Below are 13,061 nucleotides of genomic sequence, written 5' to 3'. Positions count from 1 at the left end.
ACACAAAAATGTGCCGTTCAGGACTACAATTTCTCGTATTCCTCGTATTTTTCTACTTATTTTGATTTAACTTTTTACCAAAAACGATAATATCAGGACTCCATAGTGTTATCAGAAAATGACCTACTGTTTAAAGCAGATTTCATCTTGTGCTGTGTGCATTGTGAGCAAGGTCAGCAATCAATTAATTCTTACTAGAATACGGATGCAATAAATAGTAACACCTCTATTATAAAGGTGGAGGCATAAAAGACAGAACTGTGCCATTGACAATAGGTTAAAGAAGTTGTCCGGTGTTAGGCTACTCCATGTGACTGCAGACTTGTGAATCCCTCACAGTGCGCACACTGTGCACTGTGAGGATTCTCCGGTGCCGAGAACGGCGGGTGTATGACCAAAAGTATGTCATTTGCCAACTAGACGTGCGTGGCCTCGCTCAATGCAAGTGTATTGTGTGAAGTTGGACACGTCTAATCGGAATGTGGCCGGAAGTACACAAACTGCAGACTTGGGGTCACATTACCGCCCGCTCCCAGCACCAGAGAATCCTCACTGTGGACAGAGCGAAGCTCATCCTCCCACTTCTTCTACAATGACATCTGCACATGTCACAGGGAATGGTGACAATTCATCTCAATTTTAGCCATCAACTTACCATTTAGCCACAATATAGAATGTCCGTTGAGTATTGCCCCATGAGTATTTTACAAGGTGCGTAGTAAAATATATGCAAAGGCTTTAGGGCTTTATTTCCATTCATTTTATAAACTGATGTACAGAGAGGTTTGGACCCCTGAAATCTTTCCTAGTCGCAAAGAAATGTTGTTCTTGCAGGAGTCTCAACTATACATATGTTTGCCAATTACGACCCAAAATAATTTGATTTATGTTACAGTATAACTGGTTAATGAGCTGCACATTAAGCTTTTTCATTTTGGTGAATAGGGATAATACCACTCAAATAACTAAACCATATTATCCCTGTATCAGGTATATCTTCCAACAAGAGGGAGTAGATGCATTTGCTCAATTTGTGAAGAGCAAATGTGTTTTACAGTTTATTTTGTATTATTCTGAAAGACAAAATATCGAGACAGACATTGATTCAAAAAATCTATTTCTTAGTATAAGATTAGGGTTTTATATAATGGATAAGACAAGATCAAATAAATTTAAATCTAAAAAAATGGTATCAGTAATAGTTACTATCTTTTGTTCATCAGGTGGCTTTTCAGAGACATATGCAGCACTTTGTGACTATAATGGCGTTTGTTGCAGAGAAGAGGTTCAGTGGGTAAGTGATGTATAACAACCTTTCATGGAATAAATAAGTGAACCCTTTCTGTCAATGTTGGCAAAATGACTGCAGATATCATCTTGGCTAAATCTGTTAAAAAGGCAATGCTACTTATGTGCCATGGTTGACCACCAATCATCCATGCAGCCTACAAGTGAATGAATGAATGGATGGATGAATTATTTAATTAATTAATTAACTAGCATCTATAACATTCGCTCTCTCTATGCTTTAAAAAAGATTCACCTGGGAATGCTTTTCTACTGCTTACTTTTTCTGCTTTTGAAGGTTATTCTTTTTTTCATGATAAAAATTATGGGGGAATAAACAAACACATTATTGCTTTGCTATTATATGTAAGTTGTGTTACCAGCAGCAGCAATGATTTAAGGCCCCACCTAATGATCCAATTAGCTGATAAATGAGCATTTTTCTTTGTTTGCTACCGTAATTGGTGGTACAGTATGTTTACATTAGTTTGGTGTTTTTATGAACACTGGTTCAGATGCACATTAGCATTAGCTTAAAAAGGTACCCGTCATATTAAAAATGGCATCTGATCTGCAGGCAGGGTGTTATAGAGCAGAGTTGATCAGGTTGATTTACATTTTTGTGGGAAAAGCATGGTAAAGAGAAGAAGAAGCTGAGCAAAATTATCTATATATATAATTGTCTAAGGGTTTTTCCGTCTGTCTGTCTGTCTGTCTGTCTGTCTTTCTGTCTTTCTGTCCTGGAAATCCCGCGTCTGATTGGTCGAGGCCGCCAGGCCTTGACCAATCAGAGACCGGCACAGCATCGACGTAGAAATCCCGCGTCTCTGATTGGTCGAGGGATTTCTGGCGGCCTCGACCAATCAGAGACGCGGGATATCTACGTCCTTTATGACATCATCGTCGCTGTGCTCGTCGCTGATTGGTCGAGGCCTGGCGGCCTCGACCAATCAGAGACGCGGGATTTCTACGTCGATGCTGTGCCGGTCTCTGATTGGTCGAGGCCTGGCGGCCTCGACCAATCAGAGACGCGGGATTTCCAGGACAGACAGACAGACAGAAAGACAGACAGACAGACAGAAAGACAGACAGACGGAAAAACCCTTAGACAATTATATATATAGATACTAGATTGTGGCCCGATTCTAACGCATCGGGTATTCTAGAATATGCATGTCCCCGTAGTATATGGACAATGATGATTCCAGAATTCGCGGCAGATTGTGCCCGTCGCTGATTGGTCAAGGCAACCTTTATGACATCATCATCGCCATGGCAACCATTATGACATCTACGTCGATACTGTGCCCGTCGCTGAATCAGAAACGTGGGATTTATGACATTATCGTCGCTGTGCCCGTTGCTGATTGGTCGAGGCCTGGTGGCCTCGACCAGAGACGCGGGATTTCCAGGACAGACAGACAGACAGACAGAAAGACAGACAGACAGACGGAAAAACCCTTAGAAAAATTATATATATAGATATATATATTGTAGGGGTTCACTCGCTCAGATGCATAGGAGGAAACAGGAGGCACATTCTCTTCAGCATTCATGTAGGTTTATTCACTCCATAAACCATTTAAGTCAGCAAAACAAGGATAAACAGTCTTATATCAGACGGAAAGTCCTCAGTGTCCATAGTAGAGCTCCGCTCTCTCTCAGACCTGTAGGCATACAGGCTGTGCCATGTCCAGCACGTAGGCTCTCCAGCCTAAATATGGTCTCTGTGTGCTGTTCAGGACGTCTGTCCCCACTTGGAACCGTCCAACACACAGGCCACTCTGCAGTGTCCAGCCAGGACACATGGAAGTCTGTCCACTCTTGCAGACTCCCAAACACACTCTCACCATGTGCTACACACACACCTCTTTACATAGGTGTAACCACACCCAGGAACCCATCACATGATTAGACATGTGGTTGTGACATCACCACAGGTCCTGAACCAAACATAGATAGGCATGGTTATGCCCCTTACCCAGGGGTGAGGTATATGGGTAGCCAGACCCTCCCATCTCTCATAGCTACCCGTAACCCGGACCCAAATATACTAAACAATTCCTTATTGCTTTATGTGTATTAAAGAAAACACTCCGGGTTACATCACAGCGACAAGCCTTCTCTGGGATACATACCTCCCGTCGACTATACAACCTTTAGCCGCGCTACATACCTCCCCCCTCTGCCTAAAGCCGTGGGGCTTGGCACTTGTCCTAAACTGACTAGAGACCCCTCTCAGTCGTCCCTGACAGTCAAACCGTCTCTCTAAGTCAGAGCCTGTTATTGAACCGTTTCGTCGGCATTCGTCATCCCTTTCCGTCACATCCTTTGATAATGATGACCCCTTGTCATCTCGTCTGCTACAGGATCTCCCGCTTAAGTCACTGAGCCCTGAGCTAACTGAGGAGTCACTATTTCTAGCTCTTCCATCTGACCACCTTCGGTTCTCTCTCGGTCGTTGAGCTCTCCTATTGTCTTTCTTCGGAGAGCAGCTCTTCTCTTTACGTCTATATCCTCTGTTAACTTCAGCTTGAGGACTTCCAGGCTTTAGAGCACCTCTTCGCCTCTCTGGCAGCTGTTTATTAACTTGCAGTCTCTCAAGTCTCAGCTGCTCTACCTCCCTTAGGTATGCCATGCGATATTCCAGGAGCATGCTGATATTCCTAAGTCTCTCTCTGGATCCGACAACCAGGAACGGAACCATCCCATCTTCACCCATGACCTGGACCTCTTCATCAGCGGGTATCCTCAGTCTCTTCAGACCAGATTTATCCACCATCTCCTGCATCACTCTCCCAAGTTTCCCAATGACTTTCGCCACCAGACCTTTAGGTACTTGGACTGTGTCTTCCACTAAGCCCAGCCGACTAAGAGCTTTCCTTTCACGCTCCAAACATCGAACGGCTTCATCATTCTTCAGAATGATCTTCTGCTTTGTACGGAGGCAGTGTAGGTGCATATCCCTCAGGACAGCCACCCGCTTCACTGTGACTTCCCTAGTCGACAGTATGACCAATTGCTGAGTCTCAGGCACCCAGTGCACACTACAAGCCTCTACTGCCTTTCTAAATGCTTCATGCACACCCTTCCTGGCGCACACTTCTCGCATGTCTTCGGGTACTTCTATTATGCTCTTGAAAAGCGGGGTCTCATCTTCACGGACATCTGCCACAACCGGGTGACTCTCTTGTTCCGCTTTTAGCACAAACTCTTCCTCAGTCTTTTATTCCGCTTGAGCCTTTGCTAAGATGGGCATTGGCAACTCCTCTGCCAGGCAGCAACGTTCCTCCTCTCTCTGGAGAAGCTCCTGCTGATGCTTTTCTTGAGCCATTCTGAGCACATCCATATTTTTCAATATGGCCCTATTCATGGCCTGACACGCTGATAGGTGACCTCTGAGTTCAACGACCTCCTTCTCTAGGTCACTCACTTTGTGCTCAATTGCTTGCCTCAGGACCCTTTCTTGTTCAACAGTTTCTTTAAGCAGCTCTATGTTATGGTCCTGCTCTTTTATGGCCAGCACATATCGCACCACCAGTTCTATAATTAATACCTCCCGTCGACTATACAACCTTTAGCCACGTGTTATGACCTGGTGGTTAGGAGCACCAGGAATAACCTGATAGTTAAAACTCACACAGGACAAGCTCTGGAATGTGGGAGCTCTGCTGACCGCAATCCCTAATCCTATCACACACACTAGAAATAGCCGTGGAGCGCTCCTGACGCTCCCTAGGCGCCTCGTCACAGCCTAAGAGCTAGCTAGCCCTAGAGATGGAAAATAAAGCCCACCTTGCCTCAGAGAAATTCCCCAAAGGAAAAGGCAGCCCCCCACATATATTGACTGTGAGTAAAGATGAAAGCCACAAACGCAGAAATGAAACAGGTTTCAGCAAAGGGAGGCCAGACTTACTAAATAGACAGAGGATAGGAAAGGTTCCAGCTAGCAAGACAAAATCATGATATCCAGCTGGACAAGAAAACAATGAACGAATTAGATACTATCAGGAACTTAGCTTCTGCTGGAGTAGACAGGTCACCAGAAAGATCCAAGAGCGAACTGAAGCAATGCAGAAACATTGACAGCTGGCATGGAGTAACGATCTAAGTGGAGTTAAATAGAGAAGCCAACCAAAGGATAAACCATGTGTAAGGAATCTCAGAAGCAGCAGCTCCACTGACAGCCACCAGAGGGAGCCCACGGACAGAACTCACCGAAGTACCATTCACGACCACAGGAGGGAGCTTGACAACAGAATTCACAACAGCCACGCTACAATATATATATATATATATATATATACATATATATATATACACACTACCGTTCAAAAGTTTAGGGTCACCCAGACAATTTTGTTGTTTCCATGAAAACTCATACTTTTATTAATCAAATGAGTTGCCAAATGAATTGAAAATCTAGTTCAGACATTGACAAGGTTCGAAAAAGAGGTTTTTATTTGAAATAATAATTTTCTCATTCAAACTTTGCTTTCGTCAAAGAATGCTCCCTTTGCAACAATTAAAGCATTGCAGACCTTTGGCATTCTAGCAATTAATTTGCTGAGGTAATCTGGAGAAATTTCACCCCATGCTTCCAGAAGCTCCTCCCACAGGTTTGCTTAGCTTGATGGGCACTTGTTGGGTACCATATGGTCAAGCTGCTCCCACAACAGCTCAATGGGGCTGAGATCTGGTGACTGTGCTGGCCACTCCATTACACACAGAATACCAGCTGCCTGCTTCTACCCTAAATAGTTCTTGCATAATTTGGAGGGATGTGCTTTGGGTCATTGTCCTGTTGTAGGATGAAATTGGCTCCAATCAATCGCTGTCCACAGGGTATGGCATGGCATTGCAAAATGGAGTGCTAGCCTTCCTTATTCAAAATCCCTTTTACCTTGTACAAATCTCCCACTTTATCAGCACCAAAGCAACCCCAGACACTCACATTACCTCCACCATGCTTGACAGATGGCGTCAGGCACTCTTCCAGCATCTTTTCAGTTTTTCTGCGTCTCACAAATGTTCTTCTGTGTGATCTAAACACCTCAAACTTGGATTCATCTGTCCATAAAACTTTTTTCCAATCTTCCTCTGTCCAATGTCTGCGTTCTTTTGCTCATTTTAATCTTTTCCTTTTATTAGCCAGTCTCAGATATGGCTTTTTCTATGCCACTCTGCCCTGAAGGCCAGCATCCCGGAGTTGCCTCTTCACTGTAGACGTTGACACTGGCATTTTGCAAGTACTGTTTAATGAAGCTGCCAGTTGAGGACCTGTGAGGCGTTGATTTATCAAACTACAGACTCTAATGTACTTTTATTGTTGCTCAGTTGTGCAGTGGGGCCTCCCGTTTCTCTTTCTACTCTGATTAGACCTTGTTTGTGCTCTGCTCTGAAGGGAGTAGTACACACTGTTGTAGGAAATCTTCAGTTTCTTGGCAATTTCTCGCATGGAATAGATTTCATTTCTAAGAAAAATATTAGACTGTCGAGTTTCACATGAAAGTTCTTTTTTTATGGCCATTTTGAGAGTGTAATGGAACCAACAAAAGTAATGCTCCAGATTCTCAACTAGCTCAAAGGAAGGTCAGGTTTATAGGCTCTCTAATCAGCCAAACTGTTTTCAGCTGTGCTAACATGCTTGCACAAGGGTTTTCAAGGGTATTCTAAATATCCATTAGCCTTCTTACACAGTTAGCAAACTACAGCAAGTTAGAAAGTACATACGAACACTGGAATGATGATTGTTGGAAATGGGCCTCCATACACCTATGAAGATATTGCATTACAAACCAGACGTTTGCAGCTAGAATAGTCATTTACCACATTAACAATGCATAGAGTATATTTCTGAATCAATTAATGTTAGCTTTATTGGAAAAAACTGTGCTTTTCTTTCAAAAATAAGGACATTTCTGAGTGACCCTAAACTTTTGAACAGTAGTGTGTGTATATATATATATATATATATATATATATATATATATATAAATATATATATATATATATATAATTTTGCTCAGCTTCTCCTTCCCTTTACCATGCTGTCCACAGATCAGAATACATGTACAACGTGGCAAGTTCCCTTTAAGTCTCCATTCATTATCTTGTATAACACAATGCATCTCGGAATAGACCCTCGTCCATCACTTATGTCTTCACAATATTTGACTCTGCATCCCTATCCTTATTGCCAGAACCAAACAGTAAGCAGAAGACCCTGCTACTTTTCCTCACAAACAGAACAGCAGGTTCTCTGACAGTGATCTGTATGCGATGTTGTTTCCAATCTGGAGAAAATGGAGCAACTGTCAAACAATGTGAGTGATGAGGGAAGATTTAGATAAAGGAAAGGCTGTCCTGAAAAGACAAACTACTGTTGACAGCTTACTGCACCACTGAAAATCATGGCATGTGAAAATTAGGACAAATTGTCTGCTGGATATTGGATTCTTGCTGAGAAATAAAGCTTGTCCTATTTGTCAATGATTGTGAAAAAATGTTTTTAAGAAGTAGCATGATTTTAACAAATCATCGCACAAAACCATATAACAGCAATATAAGGCTGGGTTCAGACTGCGTTATGGCAGTCCGTTAGATGGACTGCGTTACACCGCGGCATAACGTGGTGTAACGCAGTCCGTAAACGCTGCCATTAACCCCTATTTCGGGCGCATCACTAATGCATGCCAAAATGGGCATGCGCTAGTGATGTGCCATAATTCTGTGATGGACCCTCGGACGCGGGCTGCAGCGTTTCCGGGTCCGTTACTTCTAGCGCAGATAGAGCATCTACTAGCTCTATGTACGCTAGCGCGATCGCATTTCGGCACTTGCGTTAACGCAATCCATTTAACGCATGTGTTGAACGAGATGCTTTAACGCAGTATGAACCCAGCCTGCGGCATTTTCAAAATGTTGTTATATGGCAGTGTTTAATGTCAATATTGCATCTGTAAAACCCAGACTTCACATAGTATTTCTGCATGAATCTTAGGTCATCCTATATACCATTTAGTGATCTAAGTTTGGATCCATAGACCCATAGTTATTCAATTTATGTTATCCATAATACGGAGGTTGGTATCCCCATGAATGGTAATTGCTCTAAGTTGTCAGACATTTCTGGTAGTATAGGAGCCCCTGATGCTGTGCATGGTTTGCTGATGATTACAGTAGTGTTTGCCAGTTTGTAGATAAAGAGAACCAAATCTAATAAATGAGTTAAAAATATTAGACTTTGTAATCCTTATACAGTACAGACCAAAAGTTTGGACACACCTTCTCATTTAAAGATTTCTCTGTATTTTCATGACTATGAAAATTGTACATTCACACTGAAGGCATCAAAACTATGAATTAACCCATGTGGAATTATATACTTAACAAAAAATTGTGAAACAACTCAAATTATGCCTTATATTCTAGATTCTTCAAAGTTGCCACCTTTTGCTTTGATGACTGCTTTGCACACTCTTGGCATTCTCTTGATGAGCTTCAAGAGGTAGTCACCGGGAATGGTTTTCACTTCACACGTGTGCCCTGTCAGTATTAATAAGTGGGATTTCTTGCCTTATAAATGGGGTTGGGACCATCAGTTTTGTTGTGCAGAAGTCTGGTGGATACACAGCTGATAGTCCTACTGAATAGACTGTTAGAATTTGTATTACGGCAAGAAAAAATCAGCTAAGTAAAGAAAAATGAGTGGCCATCATTACTTGAAGAAATGAAGGTCAGTCAGTCCGAAAAATTGGGAAAACTTTGAAAGTGTCCCCAAGTGCAGTGGCAAAAACCATCAAGCGCTACAAAGAAACTGGCTCACATGAGGACTGCACCAGGAAAGGAAGACCAAGAGTCACCTCTGCTTCTGATGATAAGTTTATCCGAGTTACCAGCCTCAGAAATCACAGGTTAACAGCAGCTCAGATTAGAGACCAGGTCAATGCCACACAGAGTTCTAGCAGCAGACGCAGCTCTACAACAACTGTTAAGAGGAGACTTTGTGCAGCAGGCCTTCATGGTAAAATAGCTGCTAGGAAACCACTGCTAAGGACAGGCAACAAGCAGAAGAGACTTGTTTGGGCTAAAGAACACAAGCAATGGACATTAAACCAGTGGAAATCTGTGCTTTGGTCTGATGAGTCCAAATTTGAGATCTTTGGTTCCAAACACCGTGTCTTTGTGCGATGCAGAAAAGGTGAACGGATGGACTCTACATGCCTGGTTCCCACCGTGAAGCATGGAGGAGTAGGTGTGATGGTATGGGGGTGCTTTGCTGGTGGCACTGTTGGTGATTCATTCAAAATTGAAGGCATACTGAACCAGCATGGCTACCACAGCATCTTGCAGCGGCATACTATTCCATCCGGTTTGCGTTTAGTTGGACTATCATTTATTTTTCAACAGGACAATGACCCCAAACACACCTCCAGGCTGTGTAAGAGCTATTTCACCAAGAAGGAGAGTGATGGGGTGCTACGCTAGATGACCTGGCCTCCACAGTCACCAGACCTGAACCCAATCGAGATGGTTTGGGGTGAGCTGGACCGCAGAGTGAAAGCAAAAGGGTCAAGAGAATGCCAAGAGTGTGCAGAGCAGTCATCAAAGCAAAAGGTGGCTACTTTGAAGAACCTAGAATATAAGACATAATTTCAGCTGTTTCACACTTTTTGTTAAGTATATAATTCCACATGTGTTAATTCATAGCTTTGATGCCTTCAGTGTGAATGTACAATTTTCATAGAAATGACAGAAATAAAGACTCGCACATCCAAACTAGTGTGAATAGGTGCATACCAGGAGCAGCTACCTCCATACATAAATATACAAAAAAGGTTGCACTCTATCGTGCAAAAGCATGTCTAATATGAAATATATGAAATATGAATAGCAAAATGGCTTTTGAACATTAGGAAATATTTAAGAGACGCTTTGCACAGAATTTGATATAATCAAATAGTGTGAGCCCATCAACCAATCGTCAAGGTGGTCTCATAAAACTGATGGGTCCCTGATCTCCCTGTCCAAATGTGAACACTTACCGAAGGCCAATGTCTGTATGCCTGGGTGAATGTGGACACCTCTGTTCAGCAAAGCCTACATATGGGTTGACCGGGACCAAGTGTGATGAGATGCAATTAAAAACCACATGGTGATGGGAGGAGTGCGCAGTCAGTCAGCTAACATAGAAATGACAGAAAAAAAGACTCGCACATCCAAACTAGTGTGAATAGGTGCATACCAGGAGCAGCTACCTCCATACATAAATATACAAAAAAGGTTGCACTCTATCGTGCAAAAGCATGTCTAATATGAAATATATGAAATATGAATAGCAAAATGGCTTTTGAACATTAGGAAAATATTTAAGAGACGCTTTGCACAGAATTTGATATAATCAAATAGTGTGAGCCCATCAACCAATCGTCAAGGTGGTCTCATAAAACTGATGGGTCCCTGATCTCCCTGTCCAAATGTGAACACTTACCGAAGGCCAATGTCTGTATGCCTGGGTGAATGTGGACACCTCTGTTCAGCAAAGCCTACATATGGGTTGACCGGGACCAAGTGTGATGAGATGCAACAGAGGTGTCCACATTCACCCAGGCATACAGACATTGGCCTTCGGTAAGTGCCACTCCTCCCATCACCATGTGGTTCTTAATTGCATCTCATCACACTTGTTCCCGGTCAACCCATATGTAGGCTTTGCTGAACAGAGGTGTCCACATTCACCCAGGCATACAGACATTGGCCTTCGGTAAGTGTTCACATTTGGACAGGGAGATCAGGGACCCATCAGTTTTATGAGACCACCTTGACGATTGGTTGATGGGCTCACACTATTTGATTATCTCTAATTCTGTGCAAAGCGTCTCTTAAATATTTTCCTAATGTTCAAAAGCCATTTTGCTATTCATATTTCATATATTTCATATTAGACATGCTTTTGCACGATAGAGTGCAACCTTTTTTGTATATTTATGTATGGAGGTAGCTGCTCCTGGTATGCACCTATTCACACTAGTTTGGATGTGCGAGTCTTTTTTCTGTCATTTCTATGTTAGCTGACTGACTGCGCACTCCTCCCATCACCATGTGGTTTTTAATTGCATCTCATCACACTTGGTCCCGGTCAACCCATATGTAGGCTTTGCTGAACAGAGGTGTCCACATTCACCCAGGCATACAGACATTGGCCTTCGGTAAGTGTTCACATTTGGACAGGGAGATCAGGGACCCATCAGTTTTATGAGACCACCTTGACGATTGGTTGATGGGCTCACACTATTTGATTATATCAAATTCTGTGCAAAGCGTCTCTTAAATATTTTCCTAATGTTCAAAAGCCATTTTGCTATTCATATTTCATATATTTCATATTAGACATGCTTTTGCACGATAGAGTGCAACCTTTTTTGTATATATATGTACAATTTTCATAGTCATGAAAATACAGAAAAATCTTTAAATGAGAAGGTGTGTCCAAACTATTGGTCTGTACGGTCAGCACGGTGGTGCAGTGGTTAGCACAGCAGCCTTGCAGCGCTGGAGTCCTGGGTTTAAACCCCACCAAGGACAACATCTGCAAAGAGTTTGTATGTTCTCTCCGTGTTTGCGTGGGTTTCCTCCGGGTACTCCGGTTTCCTCCCACATTCCAAAGACATACTGTTAGGGAATTTAGATTGTGAGCCCCAAAGGGGACAACGATGATAATGTGTGAAAAACTGTAAAGCGCTGCGTAATATGTTAGCGCTATATAAAAATAAAGATTATTATTAGTATTATTATTTCTAAACACTGTTTTTCAGTGATTACTTTGTATCTCTGTTCATACTGCACCCACACACACAAAAGATACACCATTTGAACGGTAAACTTGCCCCCTTCAGCAAGAAAATAGCCAAACAAACCACACATCCACAATGTGATCACAAAATACAGTTTAAACAATAATTTTCATAAAGCTGCAGTAAGGAAAAAGGACCTGCAGGTGGCACCACACTACCCCAAAGCACACTACCACAAATCTGCTTACAGAAATCACAAACAAATCCTAACATTTGCCTTGGGGGCTTTCCAGCTTGCCGAACTCCTTGCCCAGCTGATTTGAGGCACATTGGAGGATTGCATACTCCACTGCAGGTGAGTCACATATGCAAACACATTTGTAAACATGCACTGCCTATTCAATTGCACACTTGCTCCGCTTATACTCCACCGACACACATAAATGATACACCATGTCAAAGGTCAAATGCAAACACATTTGTAAACATGCACTGCTTATTCGGTGATTACTTCACCCCACAAACACAAATAAAACACCATTTGAAAGGTAAACTTGCCCCCTTGAGCAAGAAAAGACACAAGCAAACCACACATTTACGATTTGATCAATAAATACAGTTTAAACATTCATTTTCAGAAACCTGCAGTAAAAAACAATAACCTGCAGGTGGCACCACAACCTCAAGTTGCTTCGTTTATACTCCACCGACACACACAAATGATACACCATTTCAAAGGTCAAATTACCATAGGTGGCATTTGCCTTGGGGTCTTTCCAGCTTGCCATAGTGCTTGCCCAGCCTATTTCAGACAAATTCGAGGATTGCACATTTCACTGCAGGTGAGTCACATATGCAAACACATTTGTAAACATGCACTGCTTTTTCAGTGATTGCTTCGCCCCACACATACAAATGATGAGTCACATATGCAAACACATTTGGAACCATGCACTGATTTTTCGGTGATTATTTCGC

General features: G+C 42.5%; 1 protein-coding gene across 12 annotated transcripts in view; it reads left to right on the top strand.

Annotated features, from left to right (window-relative positions):
* The window catches only part of CARMIL3 (capping protein regulator and myosin 1 linker 3), a 101,792-nt gene that overhangs the window by 31,633 nt on the left and 57,098 nt on the right, over positions 1–13,061 (top strand). For all 12 annotated transcript variants that reach the window (XR_011319993.1, XR_011319999.1, XM_069761796.1 and 9 more), the window contains exon 7: positions 1,224–1,294. Coding sequence is in view for 10 of the 12 variants with exons in the window: in XM_069761796.1 (XP_069617897.1) it covers positions 1,224–1,294 (71 nt within the window). In the remaining 2 variants the exon portion in view is untranslated. The remainder of the gene's footprint in view (positions 1–1,223; positions 1,295–13,061) is intronic.

This window comes from Ranitomeya imitator, chromosome 1 (genome assembly GCF_032444005.1).
Source record: "Ranitomeya imitator isolate aRanImi1 chromosome 1, aRanImi1.pri, whole genome shotgun sequence".
Taxonomy (NCBI): domain Eukaryota; kingdom Metazoa; phylum Chordata; class Amphibia; order Anura; family Dendrobatidae; genus Ranitomeya; species Ranitomeya imitator.
Note: the sequence above shows the minus strand (reverse complement) of the source record. Positions and strands in the feature narration are given on the sequence as shown.